Source organism: Theropithecus gelada, chromosome 1 (assembly GCF_003255815.1).
Source record: "Theropithecus gelada isolate Dixy chromosome 1, Tgel_1.0, whole genome shotgun sequence".
NCBI lineage: Eukaryota > Metazoa > Chordata > Mammalia > Primates > Cercopithecidae > Theropithecus > Theropithecus gelada.
Window position 1 is genome coordinate 60,929,332 of NC_037668.1, and position 16,853 is coordinate 60,946,184.

General features: G+C 51.8%; 1 protein-coding gene across 1 annotated transcript; it reads right to left on the bottom strand.

The window, feature by feature from the left end:
• Positions 1 to 4,774: 4,774 nt before the first annotated feature.
• A3GALT2 (alpha 1,3-galactosyltransferase 2) lies at positions 4,775 to 16,705 on the bottom strand. Its single transcript, XM_025386380.1, has 6 exons — positions 16,683 to 16,705; positions 8,462 to 8,545; positions 8,161 to 8,250; positions 7,718 to 7,855; positions 6,559 to 6,683; positions 4,775 to 5,190 (listed from the first exon to the last, which is right to left on the bottom strand). The coding sequence occupies exons 1-6, from the start codon at positions 16,703 to 16,705 to the stop codon at positions 4,775 to 4,777; spliced, it is 876 nt and encodes a 291-aa protein (XP_025242165.1).
• Positions 16,706 to 16,853: the final 148 nt, after the last annotated feature.

A 16,853-nucleotide genomic window follows, 5' to 3' on the forward strand; every position in this document is an offset into this window, starting at 1 on the left:
TTTTTTTTGGGGGGCCACATTCAAACCATAGCGCCCAGCAAGTCTAATTGGGTCTTCCTGGTTCTAACTGGATCATGTTGTGTGCTTGTTTTGCTTGGGTCTAGGGCCCATGCTCTCAGCCTGGAGTACAGGGTGAAGCCCTCACGTGCTTCACTTTCTGAAGCACAAGAGGTTCCACTAAGAGGAAAGCAGAGTGTGTTACTAGCAGAAGAGGAAATGAATGTGTTGTAGCCAAGAACCAGCATATTTTCAGTAATGTCAGGGGCCTCATCTCTTTCTCTGAAATTGACCTCCCATAGCCTGCTTTGCCATGAAAGGATGGGCTCTGGCAGCCATATTTGTGTCACATGACCCCATTGTAGCCACAGCCGATTGGCCAGGGTGGACACCTGACTCAGAGACTTGATACATAGGTGCAGTCAGTGGTGCATAATGGCTGTCCTGATTCATGTGAGAAAATTGTGCACACCTCTTCCAAGCTCTGCATTCAGTGAGTATGGGTAGCTTGAAATCAGCCACGGTGGGATTTACACCATGGATATTGGCAAACACTATAAATCAGGGCTTTCTTTTTCCCCAGTCAACTGCTAGACATATACCAGCACACCACTGGATGGAGCTGACTCTCCTTGTCAGATTCTCTATTCCATGAATTAGGAACAAGTTAGGAGATGGTGGGTACCTTAACTGGAAAACCCTATAGACTGCGGTTTGGGGTGACTGTGTTGAGCTGGATACAAGCAGAAGAACAAAGCCAGCAGATCACGAGGTCAGGAGATCGAGACCATCCTGGCTAACACGGTGAAACCCCGTCTCTACTAAAAAATACAAAAAACTAGCCGGGCGAGGCGGCGGGCGCCTGTAGCCCCAGCTAGTCGGGAGGCTGAGGCAGGAGAATGGCGTGAACCCGGGAGGCGGAGCTTGCAGTGAGCTGAGATCCGGCCACTGCACTCCAGCCCGGGCGACAGAGCGAGACTCCGTCTCAAAAAAAAAAAAAAAAAGAAAGAGCAGAAATGGACCAAGGAGACCAAGAGCTAGTGGTAACCTCTGTTCCTGTCAGAACCTTCATCCTCTGGCTATGTTTAATTTCCTGTTTGTTCTCACTTCAGTGAATTTAAGTTGCTAGTGGTATGACATTGCATTAGTTACTAAATCTGTGCCTGATTTCCTCATATGTAAAATGAGGTAAACAGTAGTAACCAACTTACAGTGTGGATGTGAGTATTAAATGAATCAATACCTGTCTAATGTTTAGAACTGGCACATTGTGAGACCCAATATATGTCCATATCCTTATTGCTGTTATTTGCCTTCGCCCTAAGCGATCTATGATCCTTAGGATCAATGATCCCTGACTAAGAGAGCTGAAGATGTTTGGGAATTCCTAGGGGTGGCATTTGAGCTTGCATGGCAAGGTGGGGTGGCTGGGACAGGTGGAGACTTTGCATGTAACAGTGATGCTCAGGGGACTGAGTCTGATTTTCACCTGCTCATGTGGGGAGTGTGTGAGTGCCACCGTCCCTGGGGGAGCCTCAGGATAGGTGCTGAGGACAGTGTTGATGGTAATGGAGACAGCTGCAGAAGGAGCTTTAGCCCTCTTGTTATTCCTGCTTCAGATCCAAGTCCCTCCGTGCCCACCCCCGCAACCCCTCCTTAGGTCTCTGGGTGCACTAGGAGGGGAGCCATTCCCAAGGGTTGCCTGCCCTGCAGCTTCCCGGAACCCCTCCCTCCTCAAGAAGATCTCCAACAGCGCAAGGCTGCCTCCAGCCCACGCCTTGGAAGCTCCTGAGCACTCCATTTATTCCCCCTTTAAAACAGAAATGACTGGCTGGGTGCAGTGGCTCATGCCTGGAATCCCAGCACTTCGGGAGGCCAAGGCAAGTGGATCCCTTGAGCCCAGGAGTTTGAGACAGCCTGGGCAACATGGTGAAACCCTGCCTCTACAAAAAACAAACAAAAAGCCTGGTGTGGTGGTGCATGCCTGTAGTCCCAGCTACTTGGGAGGCTGAGGTGGGAGGATCACCGGAGCCCAGGGATGTTGAGGCTGCAGTGAGCCATGATCACATCCACTGCACTCCAGCCTGGGCAACAGAGTGAGATGCTGTCTCAAAAACAAACAAAAAACAGGAAATGACTGTTCTTTGGCAAATCCTTGGCACTCTCTGAACATGCTGGAGAAGGGGGAGGCAGGGAGAGGAAGGCAAGTTACGTTTTCTAGAGCACCACCACAACCCCTGCAGGGAGGGAGACGGCATCCACATTTCACACATGAGAAGACTGAGGCCGGCAAAGGTAAGGAACTTGTCTACCCACACACAGTTAGAAGAAGAGCCGGTTCACATCATCTCTTACTGGCTCATGCTCAGGTATTGAATGGCCCAGCAATTGTTAGGGTCTGCAGCAATTGTCAGGGTCTGCAGCAATCGTTAGGGTCTGCATGTGTGGCCCTGAGTGAATGTTGCAGGGTAAGGTGAAGGACACACATCTTCCCCAGCTCACAGTCAGAAAATAGCCTTTTTTTTTTGAGATGGAGTCTCGCACTGTTGTCCGGGCTGGATGGAGTGCAGTGGCATGATCTTGGCTCACTGCAACTTCCGCCTCCTGCGTTCAAGTGATTTTCATGCCTCAGCCTCCCGAGTAGCTGGGATTACAGGTGCCCACCGCCACACCTGGCTAATTTTTGTATTTTTAGTAGAGACAGGGTTTCATCATGCTGGCCAGGCTGGTCTTGAACTCCTGACTTCGTGATCCACCCGCCTTGGCCTCCCAAAGTGCTGCGATTACAGGTGTGAGCCACTGCGCCCGGCCAAATTGCCTGTTCTGACACACCTGGCCCATTCTCATCTCTAGTCCTGAGTCCAGAAGGCCTTCTGGGTTTTGCTAATCTAGTTTATATCAGAGACATTTTGAACTGCTTTTGAGAGGACAGATCTCTCTTACCATCAATGGCTGGGCCTGGTAAATAGCAAGAATTGCTGCCCTACCTGGGAGTGGAGGCTATTAAAATGATAATGCTACATAAAAGATTCAGGAGAGCCAGGGTGAACTCCCAGTCTCCCAGGGCCCCAGTTTTCCCAAATGTCAGACAAAATCTCAGGGACTTCAGCAGCTACCTTCCCTATCTCCTTGGCTCTGTGACCACCTTCCTGGGAGGGTCTGACGCCTTCACACTCCTATTCAGAGCCTGTGTTTCCCCACTGGGGATCAGAAGTCTAGACAGCTGCCGTGGATGTGGAAACTTCCCTCCCAGATACTGTGGCTGAATGTCGCCCTGTTACAGCCCCGAGGCCAGAAAATGTCATTTTGGACTTCAACTGTCTAGGAGAAAAGGCCACAATAACAATTTGGGAATGTCAACTAAAGAATAAAAGCAAGTTTTTAAATAATTAAAGTTAGTGTTATTTAGAAGTCTTATTGAGGACCATCGATCAAGGCCTAAGGCTCAGGAGGAGCTCTTTAGAGAGGTTCTATCAGACGCTTTGAATGTAGTATTTTATTTATTTTATGGTGACAAAGTCTTGCTCTGTTGCTCAGGCTGGAGGGCAGTGGTGCGATCTTGGCTCACTGCAACCTTCGCCTCCCGGGTTCGAGCGATTCTCGTGCCTCAGCCTCCCGAGTAGCTGGGATTACAGGTGTGCGCCACCAACCCTGCTAATTTTTGTATTTTTAGTAGAGATGGGGTTTCATCATGTTGGCCACGCTGGTCTCAGACTCCGGACCTCAAGTGATCTGTGTGTGTCAGCCTCCTAAAGTGCTGGGATTACAGGCATAAGCCACTATGCCCAGCCTGAATGTGGTATTTTAGTTTAGATATAGGTGGTGAAGCTTTAGTATGCGTAAAATTGTATCTAAGTTTGTGTGTAAGAGTGTATCTGGTTATAGTTTATAGAAGCATGATCACTAATTGATCATTGACATTATCTTATATGGAGATATATCTAGAGTCACTTATTTTTTCAGGGAATATAGTGACTCCGGCAAGGGACGTGGGGAGCTGTGTTTTTTGTTTTGACATCTATATGCTGTCCCAGTCAGGGTTTTGTGAAATTATGCTGGCAAAGAAAAGGAGCAAACATGGCTTCTTATGTTTGCTACTTTGTCTCACAGTACAGGAATAATTTATCATAATATTACTGAAATATGTACAAACCATGCTTATGGGCAGGGGAGGTAAAAGGGCAGAGCCAATGATGGGGTGCCACCTGTATTTCTTCCTGTGGCTCCTGCCCAGAGACAGCCCGAGGGGCCAGCCACGCCTCTCCAGCCGCTGACATCACAGGGACTCAGACCCTCTGTGTCCTTGGGCAGTTATGTTTCCTCTTTGTGTCTCAGTCTCCTCATTTAAAAAGTGGGGGTGCAGATGGGACTAAAACATCTCCAGAGGCACCAGCTGCATTCTGCAGGCTCAGGGGTGAAAGGTCTACAGGCTGATCGCTCGAGGCATTACTGCAGTTGTGCCTTGCTCACTGCTAAGCTAAGGGAAGGGGATTTTTCTCTTGAACCGAGGAGCTCCCCAAAGGCGAGGAGCTCCTCCTCCTACTCCCACTCCCACGGACGGGCACACACGAAGCGGGTAGGGCTTTTGCATCCAGTATCTCTCTGCCCTCCAGAGCGCCATCAGCGTCCAGAAGGGCCCCGCCCGGTTTCAGGATCTCTTCCTCTCGGGACTCCCACTCCATACCCTCCCCAGGCCAAAGACGCCCGGAGCGAGAGCTGGGCCGGGCCGGCTGGGCCCGCGGAGGAGTCGGAGGGCCAGGAGCCGGCGGCGGCGGCACTAGTCCCGCAGCAGCCGGTACTCCTTGGGCGCCCAGAGCAGTCGTGGGCGGCGGATCTCGGCCCGCCGGCTGAGGTCCGGGCTCCAGCAGAACTCGGGCGACAGCACCTTGGCGGGCTTGTGCAGCCAGAAGAACTTGTTGAGGTGGCTCTCGTCGTGCCAGCGCGCCTCCAGGCCGCGCGCGCGGTCCCAGGCCAGGCCCCGCGCACAGTGCGCCGTCAGGTCGCGCAGCGCCGCCACGCTGCCGCCGAACACCGCCGCGTGGTAGTAGAAGTCGCCCTCGCCCCGCGCCATCGCGGCGGCCGAATGCGCGTCGCGCTCGAAGGGCAGCAGCCACCGCGGCCAGTGGTAGTGCCAGGAGTGCAGNGAGCCTGCCAGCCCGCCAGCCAGCTGATGTCCTGGGGCTCCGACACCAGCTGGTCAGCCCCCCCCCCCCCCCCCCCCCCCCCCCCCCCCCGCCCCACCCAGCCCTCACCCTCTTCTCACCCCACCCAACCCTCACCCCACCTCACTCCCACCCCAACCTCACTTCACCTCACCCCTACTGCACCCCAACCTCACCCACCTCACCCCCTCCCCAACCTTACCCCCACCCCACCAGTGCTGCCTGGTCCTCCCCACACCCGGCCTTGGAACTCCAGACCCTCCAGTACTAGCATCTTTCAACTTAGATGGGGCAGGGCGGGTTGGACTGAAGATGCTTGCAAATTGTCTGCCAATCCTGCCTCATACTGGCCCTTTGGAGGACTGGCAGCATTTCTCTCTTTAGAGCTCTGAGCCTCCATTTAAAAGTCCCAGAACTTGGGTGCTGCCGTGAGTGAGGAAGCCCAAGCTGGCCCCATCAGTCTTCAGCAGTTGGTCTCCCAGCTGAGACCCAGGTATTTGGGAGCATGAGAAGACGAGCCCTTCCTGCTGAGGCCTGTCTGAATTACTGACACACAGAACTATTATTATTATTGAGAGAGAGTTTTGCTCCTGTTGCCCAGGCTGGAGTGCAGTGGCGCCATCTCAGCCCACTACAACCTCTGCCTCCCGGCTTCAAATGATTCTCCTGCCTCAGGCTCCCAAGTAGCTGGGATTACAAGTGGCCACCACCATGTCCGGCTGATTTTTTGTATTTTTAGTAGAAGTGGGGTTTCACCATGTTGGCCAGGCTGGTCTCGAACTCCTGACCTCAGGTGATCCACCTGCTTCGGCCTTCCAAAGTACTGGGATTACAGACATAAGCTACTGTGCCTGGCCTTCCAAAGAATTATTTTATGAGCTATAATAATAAGCTGTTTTAAGTCACTGTCTTTCACTGTATAGATAATGAGGCCGCCTGGAATACCGTATGAACAGACCTTGGGATCCTAGCATTTTAAAATAATAGTAATAGTGCCTAATAATACTTTGAACTTTTATCGTGTGGCAGCCACTGCTTTCTAAGTCAATGTGCATTGTCTCATCTAAAGAGCTTTAGAAACTTGTATATGCCATTGGTAAGTGCTTGAGCCAGGATTTGAACCCAGCGTGGCCTTAGAACCTGTACTTTTACTTGCACTTGCTCTATTCCTGGTGACTGTGGGAAATGGGAATCAGAGACTTAGGCAATCTCAGCATCTAGGAGTGTTGGACTCAGTCTTGGAGCTCAGGACCTCAGTATCCCAGAATTTTCTGTACCTTGAGATTGTCTGACCCCTAGGGCTGGGGCAGGAATGCCCTAGTCAGCATGGGTGATGGAAGTGGGAGCACCAAGGCCCTGGGAGAGGTCAAGGCCCAAGTAGCCCAGCAGTTCTGCCCACCTGGTCCACGGATCAGCCCTTGGTCCTTTTCAGCCCCTTGCCTGTCAGTGGCACTCCTCGCTTTCTCTCCCTTGTAGGGTGTAGGGGACAGAGTTCGAGGAGCCTTGAACAGTTGTATGGGGTATCTGGTGACAAAATTCCTTCCCCATCCTTTTGAGTATCTCTTCCTGAATGGGAGGTTCTCACCACCTTCCCAAAGCAACTAGTTCCATTTTTAGAAATGCTTCTTTTAGTTGCCTGAAACTAGGTTATGGGATCTGACTGCCACTGTCAGCCAAGAGTCCCCTTCGTGTCACTTGAGGAAGGTGGACACCCAGCTTAGACACTCCCTGTCATCCGTAGTGGGGAGGTCAGTGTTCCTGCCATTTCTTCTCTTGACCTCCTTTCCTGTAGTGATTCTGTCCTGTGCCCTCCACAGTCACCTGTTCCCTCCAGTCACCTGTTCCCATGGCTACTCCCTGGACTTGGTCTTCACCAATGTCTGTCCCACTCTGTAGGGACCTCGTTCTTCTAGCTCACTTACTGTGATTACCATCCCCAACCCAAAACAGTCCTACCTCACTGAATCCTCTAATCTGGTGACCCTGCCACTTTCTCAGTATTTGTCACCCCCCTTCCTCTCTTCACTTCCCTCTGCCCAGTTCAGATTCACTCCCTTGCAATCCTTCAGCTCCCCAGCCCCTCTCCCTTCATCAGACTTGCTTGGCACCTGCCCCCCCCTCCAAATCCTGTGTACGTGCACCTGAGCTGCTGACCTCCAATGGGCCCCTACTGCAGTGAATCATCCCTCTACTTACCCAGTCACACTCCCCTCCTCTCACCACTCTCACCTGAAAGACACCATCATTTTCTCACTACAAAACCAGTGTCTCCAGATGGATCAGCCCCAGCCCCTAGGCAGGTCCCTTCCAGATGTGGTTCTAGAACAGCCCTGGCTGCCTGTGTTGGGTGGGCTCTATGGTGTTGGTGTCCAGGGAGGAGGAGAAGGGTGGTCGGTCCTGTGCTCACCTGGGGGTGTGGGGCAAGAAGTGCTGTCTTTGCTTCTCGCTTCACTTTGGGATCCCATGGCACAGGGGAGCAGGGTCCCCGCCCCCTCCATCACATGCACACCCTTCCCACTCACAGCCTTGACAGCACTGCTCCCCTTCCCAGGCCTTACCTGCCTACAGCAAAGACAGTCAGCCCAATGGTGAGGTTCTGCTGTGTAGCCTCTTGCTTGGCCACATCTGGGTCGAAAGTGCCATCCCAAATAATGGGAGCCCCCCAGGGGGTACAGGTCAGAACTTCAGGCCGGGCCCTGGCCAGGGCAGGGATGGGAAATAGCTCCATTCATCCACCCACTTGGTGCATGTTCACTGCCACCTCCCCAGTGCTGAGCCCTAGGGACCCATAGACCGATGAGACCTAGTTGCTGCCCCTGGAAGCCTCCAGCTCAGAGCAACACAGAGGACTGGGAGACGTGTGGCCCGATGAGGCTGCTGGGCTTGGTGGCAGAGTGCCTGGCTCTGCTGGGGTGGGAGATGTGTGGAGGGCAGGGACATGGGGCAGAGCTCTGTAGGGTTTGGGGGTGCCCTTGGAGTAGGAGGGATGGGAGCTTCTTACCAGGGACGCAGGGCACCTGTGAAGTTGTCTCTCAGCAGGGACATTGTGGCGGAAGGGCAGACGCCCATGGGGATGAGGGCTTCCAGATGCCTGTGGTGGTGGCGGGAGGGGGGCGCCGTGAGAAGCATGTCAGCCTGGCCAGGAGCCCTGTGGCTTTGCTTCTTACAAGGAGAGAGAGCTCACCAGGACACTTGAGGTGAGCTAGCTTCTGCCCTCTATCCCTCAAGGAGGCCGTTAGACAGATCCCCTTTAAACGTGACTCTGTGGTCCCACCTCAAGTGCTGGGGAAAGGGGCTTGTACCTGAATTTAGGGAGGCCATACAGAAACAGGCCTAAGAGGCCAAGTGCAAGTAGGATCTGCCGCCAGAAGATTCTCTTCCAGGCCCTGGGGGCGGGAAGGGGGCATCAGTAACTCATTTGTATTATAGACAAATGTTTATATGCACACATACATGAAAAGTCTTTCCTACTTCTGGGGCCACCCAGTTCCTCTGCATGAAGGTAGCCAGTGTTACCAGTTTCTTGTGCAGGGGCATGAACTTGGGCAGGTTGGGGGGATAATAACATTAGGGGTTGGGGTACTTCTCCTGGGTGGAAGGTGGGACTGATCTTGGACAGGAGAGGCCAGGAGAGGATGCACAGGTGTTTGTGGCTCTGTGACGGGGAGTGGTTGGTTTGTTTGTTTGTTTTGTTTTTTTTAAGAGACAGCCTCACTCTGTCACCCAGGCTGGAGTGTTGTGGTGTGATCACAGCTCACTGCAGCCTTGAACTCCTGGGCTCAAGCTCTCCTCCCGCCTCAGCCTCCTGTGTAGCTGGGACTATAGACACCTAATTTTTTTGTTTTTTTTTTAAGAGATGGGGTCTTGCTATGTTGCCCAGGCTTGTCTCCACCATGGCTCAAGGAATCTTCCCGTGTCAGTCACTGGGAGTTAAGAGCTGTCTGGGACTTAGAGAAGAGTTACTGGGCTGGCTGTGGTCAGAGACCAGGTGTCTGTGGTGGCTGCAGTCACCAGGCCAGGTGAACTCCTCCAAGCAGAGCTCAGCAGCCCACTTCCTGGCTCAAAAGAGGTGGCCTTTGGGATTTGTCCACAGTTCATTGTTTTCGGGGAAGGGCCCCAAATGCTGAGAATCTTAATAAGCTCCTTCTGGGGAGCTCGCTCCTCTGTCCTCCCACCTTCCTGAGTACTCACATATCTAGAGCAACTGCAGCCACACAGTAAGGAGCACAGACACAGGGGCCAGAGCCCTGGGTTCGAATCCCAGCTCCACCACTCATTAGCTGTCTGACCCTGGGGCAAGGTCTGGTCCTCTGCACATTAGTCTCATCTATAGGATGGGGTAATAACACCTGCCTTAGGGCTGTCATTGCCTTCACACAAGCTAATTGATGAGAACAAGGTCTCTCATGTTGGGATAGTTCACTCAGCTTTAGTTAGTGATGACCATTCTTCCTGAACACACCCTGATCATCCCCTGGGCAGCCTCCTCACTCCACTCCCATCCATCCTTCCTTCCTCCCTTCCTTTTTTTTTTTTTTTTCTCCTGAGACGGAGTCTCACTCTGTAGCCCAGGCTAGCGTGCAATGGCGCAATCTCAGCTCACTGCAACCTCTGCCTCCTGGGTTCAAGTGATTCTCCTTCCTCAGCCTCCCGAATAGCTGGGATTACAGGTGCCCACCACCTTGCCTGGCTAATTTTTGTATTTTTAGTAGAGATGTGGCTTCGCCATGTTGGCCAGGCTGGTCTCCTGACCTCAGGTGATCCACCCACCTCGGCCTCCCAAAGTGCTAGGATTACAGGCATGAGCCACCGTGCCTGGCCTACAAATCCTTTCAAAACCTGGCTCCCCTGGTCTGTTTCAAGAAGCCTGCCAACCTCAGACCCTCCTGCCCCTGCCTCTCCTGCTGCCCCACGTAACTGTTCCTTAGCAGATGTGTCTAGTAAAGAGTGCCGCGAACTGCCTTGCAGGTGTGTGGATCCACCTGGGCACTGTCTCCGAGCACAGCCCCTCCTCCAGTTCACTGCGCCAAGCCAGAAACCTGGGTGCACCCTGACCCCTCCTGCTCTGCACCTGCTGTCTGCTTTCAGTCCCAGGTTGACCTGGTCTCCTTGATCTCTGCTCCTCCTGCTTTTCCCCGTGCCCCACAGTGACCCTGGCCTGCTCCTCTGTCTCGGGATCATTGCAGCAGCACTCTTCATGCTCCTGGTCACTTCCTCCACAGCCCCAGAGTCATCTCATAACAAGTCAACCTGCCTTAACAGTTTCCACGTCACACAAACAGGTAAATCCTCAAAGAAGAAGTGCATTTAGTAGGCAAATATATGGAAAAATGTTCACCCTCACTGGTAATCAAAGATATACAAATTAGAACAAGGTGGTATGTTTTGCCTAAAAAATGAGCACTTTAAAAAAAAGACATAATGGGGCTGGGAGGGGCTTGTGCATGTAATCCCAGTGTTTTGGGAGGTCAAGGCAGGAGAATTGCTTGAGGCCAGGAGTTCGAGATCAGCCTGGGCAACAGAGCAAGACCTTGCCTCTGCAAAAAATTAAAAAATTAGCCAGGGTTGGGCGCAGTGGCTCATGCCTGTAATCCCAGCACTTGGGGAGGCCAAGCGAGTGGATCACGAGGTCAAGCGATGGAGACCATCCTGGCCAACATGGGGAAACCCCGTCCCTACTAAAAATACAAAAATTAACTGGCCGTGGTGGCACGCATCTGTAGTCCCACCTACTCGGGTGGCTGAGGCAGGAGAATCACTTGAACTTGGGAGGCGGAGGTTGCAGTGAGCTGAGATTGCGCCACTGCAGTCCAGCCTGGCGACAGAGCAAGACCCTGTCTCAAAAAAAAAAAAAAAAAAAAAAAAAAAAAAAAAATTAGCCAGATGGTATGCACCTGTAGTTCCAGCTCTTCAGGAGGCTGAGGCAGGAAGATCACTTGAGCCCAGGAGTTACAGGTTACAGTGAACTATGATCATGCCACTGGACTCCAGCCTGGGTGACAGAGGTAGACTCTGTCTTGATTTAAAAAATAAAAGGCATAATGAGAATAGCCAAGCTGCAAGAATGCAGTGAGATTGGCACTGTTACACTTGCTGGTGGGAGTGTAAATTGCTACAGCCTTTTGGAAAGCTACTTAGCTATGGGAATTGAAAGTGTTCAATATTCATCCACTTTCATTCAGTAATTCCCAGCTTCTGGGAATCTGTTCAAAGGAGATAATCTTCAGAATGAGAAAAGTTTATGTATCAAGATGTTCATCAGTTTCTGTTAAGTCGTGCATTCACCATCTATTTGTTGGACACAAGCTCAGCATTGAGCACTGTGCTAAGTCAGGGATTCAGAGGGGAATGGGACACAGACCCTGTCTTCAGGGTGCGGAGGCAGGAAGATGTGGGTGTAGTGGGTGAGGGAGTGGGTCACATGACAGACTGAAAACAGATGTGTGGAACACGGCACAATGAATGCTGTGATTGGGAGCAATGCCGGGTGCTGTGAGGCAAATTGGAGGGTAGCACCTGAGCCTTGGTAGAGGAAGAGGTCGTTGGGGCCTCCTGGAGGGGGAGTTACTTCTAAGCTAGGACCTAGAAAATTATTAATAGAAGTTCTTCAGGTGAAGAAGGCATAGAGGGGGAAGAGAGGTCCGTGGAAAAGAAACAACAGTGTGCAAAAGTGAGGAAGCCTCACTCCTGGAACGTCTGTGGAACTGCAGGGTGGAGGGTAGTAGCAGATGAGGAGGGAGGGATGAGGCTGTAGAGGTGAGCTGGGGCCAAGTCACCCGGGGCCCGCATTTTAGGCCCGGGGAATTGGACTTCATCTTGAGGGTCATGGGGAGCCCTGAAAGGTATTTCCTCTGGGGAGTGAGTCAGTCAGATTTTTATTTGAAAACAAAAACAAAAACAAAAACAAAACCCACAAACCCTGAAGTAGTCCAGCTGAAATCTGGAGCCTGGCCATGGTGGGGTGGCAGGGAGGAGACTGCTGGAGGCAGGAAGATGAGTCAGGTGCCAGCCCCTGGGAGGTATTAGGGGCAACACCATGGAGTTGGCAGCTGGATGGAGAGGAATAGGTGGTGAGGGGCTGTCAGGGAGGGCACGTGGGCAAGACTTGGCTGTGGATTAGAGGGACGGGGCTGGGGGACCAGAAAGGAGAAGATGCCTGGTTGTCTGGTTGGAGGAAGGGGGCTGGAGCCCAGAAGGCAGGCAGGCTCAGGAGAAAGTTCTGGGATTTACCAGGAGGACAGGGATGTCATGGGGGAGAGGAAGAGAGTACAGAGGGAGAGGAGGCCAGGGACCAGGTGGGAGTGGGAGGAAGACTGAGCAGGTAGAGGACTTAAGGACAGGCACATGGGTTGGGTGGGAGTGGGGCTGTCTTTCCAGAAGTCGGGCTGTACGGAGGAAAGAGATGGGGTGGCAACTGGAGGGGACAGGGTGGTTGTATGGATGGGTGCGTGCTTGCTTCCCTTACACAAGCAAGACCTGAGCTTGGTCGAATACTGCCTGGAAAGCACCCATGGAGAAGGCGTTTTGGGTCACAGGGAGAGGCATTATCTGAGCTGCTCAAATATAACTGAAGAAGGCTCTAAGTGTCCAGCCGAAGGGACTGGCTAAATAAATGTATTAGGAGGACTCTGCAGTCACATAGAAAAATTCTCACACAGGGACATTAAAGGAAGAAAGCAGGATCTAAAATTGACGTGCAGTCTGATTACAATTAGCAAGAATAAAAACATGCACCAGAAAATAAGACTAAAAGGAAGAATGTGCAATAAAATTAGTTTCTTATTTTCTCTCTGATTGTCTTTAATGTATTTACAGTATGTTGCTTCTTTAATGAAGGAAAAATTCAAAGTTAGCAATTTACACACAAAAAAAATTTAAGTTATTTTGTGGCTTCTTGCTGACTGCAGTACACCGTCCACATCTCTTAACCATGCCTGAGAAGCCTTCCAAGTCCAGCCCCTTCGCTGTAACACTCAGTGCCCACAGCCCCTGGCCAGCTTGCCTGCAGTTAGGAATGGAGACTCTACGGTGACTAGTCCCAGGATGTTCCTGTAGCCTTCTCTGAAAAAGCAAACTAATGCAACAACCTCAGGGTTCGTTAGTAGGGAACTGGACGAATGAATTAGGCATATCTGTACAGGTTGGTTATCCTTTATCCAAAAGTTTGTACCAAAAAGTGTTTTGGATTTTGGACTTTTTTGGAGTTTTGAATATTTGCATTGTATTTACTGACTAAGTATCCCTGATCTGGAAATCTGAAATTCTGAATGCTCCAGTGGGAGCATTTCCTTTGAATGTCCTGTCGGTGCTCAAAAAGTTTCGGATTTTAGAGCGTTTGGGATTTCAGATTTTTGGATGAGGGGTACTCAACTTGTGTAATGGAGATCAGCATGGCTATTGAAAAGGGTGAGGTAGATTTATATGTACTCTAGAAAAGAGACCCTAACGTGTTAAGGTGAAAAGAAAGGAACAACGAATATGGAGAGGCAGACCTTGCTTCTGGCAGGGGGTAGCACCTGTGCCTGTGCACCCGAGCCTTTGCAGTCATGTATGGCCGCATCTTTCATGATGTGTAGGAAGAGATCTGGAATAGCATCATCCAGTGGAAGTATAATGTGAGCCACATATGTAATTTAAACATTTCTAGTAGCCACATTAAAACAGTGAAACAGGTGTAAATTTGGATGTGCTGGGTTAAATAAAAGTATTGTTACAAATAATTTAATTCCCTGCATGCAGTCCATCGGCAAACCCTGTGGGTGCTCCCACTCACTGTCCTCCGTACCCCCACTCACTCTTCCCGCATCCTCCCATTCACTCTCCCCATTGTGTGTTCTCAGCGATTGATCCCAGTGAGCCAAGTGGGACCCTTGCTTTCTCTCCTGACAGCCAAGTTGTTGCTTTTGCCTCCTTCCTAGTGCCCAAAACTCCCCTCCTGGCCTCCCTCACTGTCCTATTCATGCCTCCTTGTTTCTAATCTGGATTCCTATAACAGTCTCCTGACCCTGCTTCCCAGTCTCCCATCTTTTACTGTTCACCATGACGTCTCCTAGGCGTCCCCACCTCTGTATTCCGCTCTGATTGCTCTCTTCCTCCCATCAGCCAACAAGCTCCACGTCATTCCTCAGCACCCAGCTTCCTCCTGCCTGAAGCTGCCCTCGACATCTCCTCCTCTTAGGTCCCTCCCCCAGGTTGCGCCTCTGTCGCTTTCCCAGACCTCTCCTCTAGTACCTGCCAAGCAATGCTAGGGACTGTCTGCCCCACTAGGCTCCAAGTTTCTCTGTTTTGCCAGCCTTTGTATTCCTGGTGCCAAATTCCAGAGCCTGCCTCATAATTCATGCTATTGATAAGTATTTGTTCAGCAAATGAATGAAACAATGAATGAGTTATTTGTATTCATTCTGTCTTCCAAGTGAACTGGTACTCCTTTGCTGAAAACTCCATTTTTTTCAGGGTTAAGTCTGCACTCCTTATGCATAATGCCAGACACTTACTGAGATAGATACTTGGCCAAATGTATTTTGTGCCCGTCCTGTTAAAGGCACACCACAGCCCCTTGAAGGAGATGCTGTACTTATCTCTACTTTACACATGAGGAAACTGAGGCTTAGAAAGGTTAATTCACTGGCTTAGGGTTGCAGTTGCTCAGGAGAGAAAGCAGGGGTCCATTTGGGTCACTGGGACCAACCGCTGAGAACATAGAAGGAAAGATCAAGGAAATGCAAACTGTAGCTTGAGAAGCACTGAGTCGGGACAGCCAGATAAACACCGATGTCCAGGGGACACACAATACCTGAGGGAAGCACTTAGCAAGGGGGCTGGGCCAGGGTCACTGTGTGAGAGAGGATGTGCAGAGGCCTGGAGCGGATCTCAGTGACATCTCACCTCTGCAAGGCTGGGTGGCCTCATTGGTGTGAATCAGATGCACCACATCTTCTTTTAGGAGTAGGTTTGGTTCTCTCCCTCTTTGCTACACACATAACTGATTCAGGTGGGGCCTGGTTTTCATTTTCTTCCATAAAGGGAAAATTAAGGTCCAGAAAGTGAAAAGAACAGCCCAGAGTCCTGTAGGCCAGTGGTGCGCCTGCACTCCAGCAGCAGGAGAGGAGGCAGCACATGGGGCGTTCGTTCTTGCCTGGGGGCTCCCCAGGGCTCACTCCCCAATCTCAGCATCCTTCTCCTCCCCTGTCAGCTCAGGGTCCTGCCAGCCATTCCCTGCCTTCTGGGACACCAGGCTTTCCAGTCCCTAGTTCTACCCCCTGGGGATCAACTAATCAGTTTGTTTCTCCTCCAATAAGTATCCATGTTCTTTAGGTGAAAAGCCTACTGCAAGTTTTCAGGGCACACCTTCAATAGGCATTTGCCGTTTCTGTTGTTTATACTTTTCACCAAGGCATTTGCACAGGGGGTAAGGTGTAGGCTTGGCTTTGAGTAGGACTGTCGGATTCCCCAGCCAGAGCCTCCAGCATGGCGTTTGGGCTCTATTTGACCTGGGCCTAGCTCAACCCTGAGGCTCATCTCACAAGGTTCTCGGCCCTGTTATTTCTTCCTGTGGGCTTGGCTGCTTCCCTTCCCACTCTATTCAGCTCCTGTCTGCGCTCCTGGATGGTTGGCTGCAGCTGGGCTCCTCTGACTCCTAGAAGCCTGGTCAAACCCTGTACTGGGAGCTGGCAAGGCTGCCTCTGGAGGTGCACTGTGGGAGGTATGCGAGGTACTGTGTAAAGTACTACAGGAGAAGGAAAAGGCTGGAGGGCTTTCTCCCCCTCTGTGGCTGTCCCACCCTCTTTACCAGCCTCCTCCCAACCAGGGTAGGGCAAACCGATGCTTATTCTGGGCTCTGGGCCTCAGCCAGGGCACACAGGCAGAGATGGTCTTGTGAACTCCTGTGGTCAGGCCTGGGAGGGTGCTGAGACCCAGGACTGGGTGGGACCCCAGCTCCTCCTGCCCCTCCTATGCCCCAGCCTGGGAACCCATAGTCTGTGGAGGCCCCTGACCAGCCCACTCCTCCATATTTCTTGTTCAGATTCTACCTGCAGAAGGTAGTCCCTCAAGCTCCACCCTGTGCCCTGTTCCCCACTCTCCTTGGCTTCAAGAAAGGGTTAAAGATCAGCCATTAGGTCTTAAGGGGGCACAGGTTCCTAGTCCTGGACCATCAGTCCCAGTGGGGATAGAGGGAGCTCTCAGTTACAGTCGGGGAGGGAATGTAGCCGGGTCTCTGCTTTCCAGCTCGCCAAGGGGGTTTGGAGTTAAGGGAAGCAAGGGGAGTCCAGCTTTTCGTTGGCTACAAAATCTTGTGGAATACAGCCTTCCCCACCCCGGTGTCCATGCACATGGATTGTCTTTCTTCTCCTGGGGCAATGTCCCCTCTTGGAGTCACCTTTCCCCAGGATTGGAGGCCCCAGCTGGTACTCCCGGGCTGACTCTGGTGCCTCTCCTTGGTACTGTTTTAGCCATCAGACTGGATCCCTCTTAGCTCAGCTGAACCCAAGCTTTCTTCCTCTCCACACCATTGTCCCCACTCACCTGAGTCCCTCCTTGAGAGCCATATGGGGAAGTAGGTAGGATGGCCTGGAGCAGACTTTCCCAGCTCAGAGCCGGGGAAGAAATGGCCTGTTCCTGGAGACCTGGACCAAGCAGCTCCTCCCCCTTTACCTCAGGAGCTGCACCCACAGGAACAGTCAGGATGGACTGCCT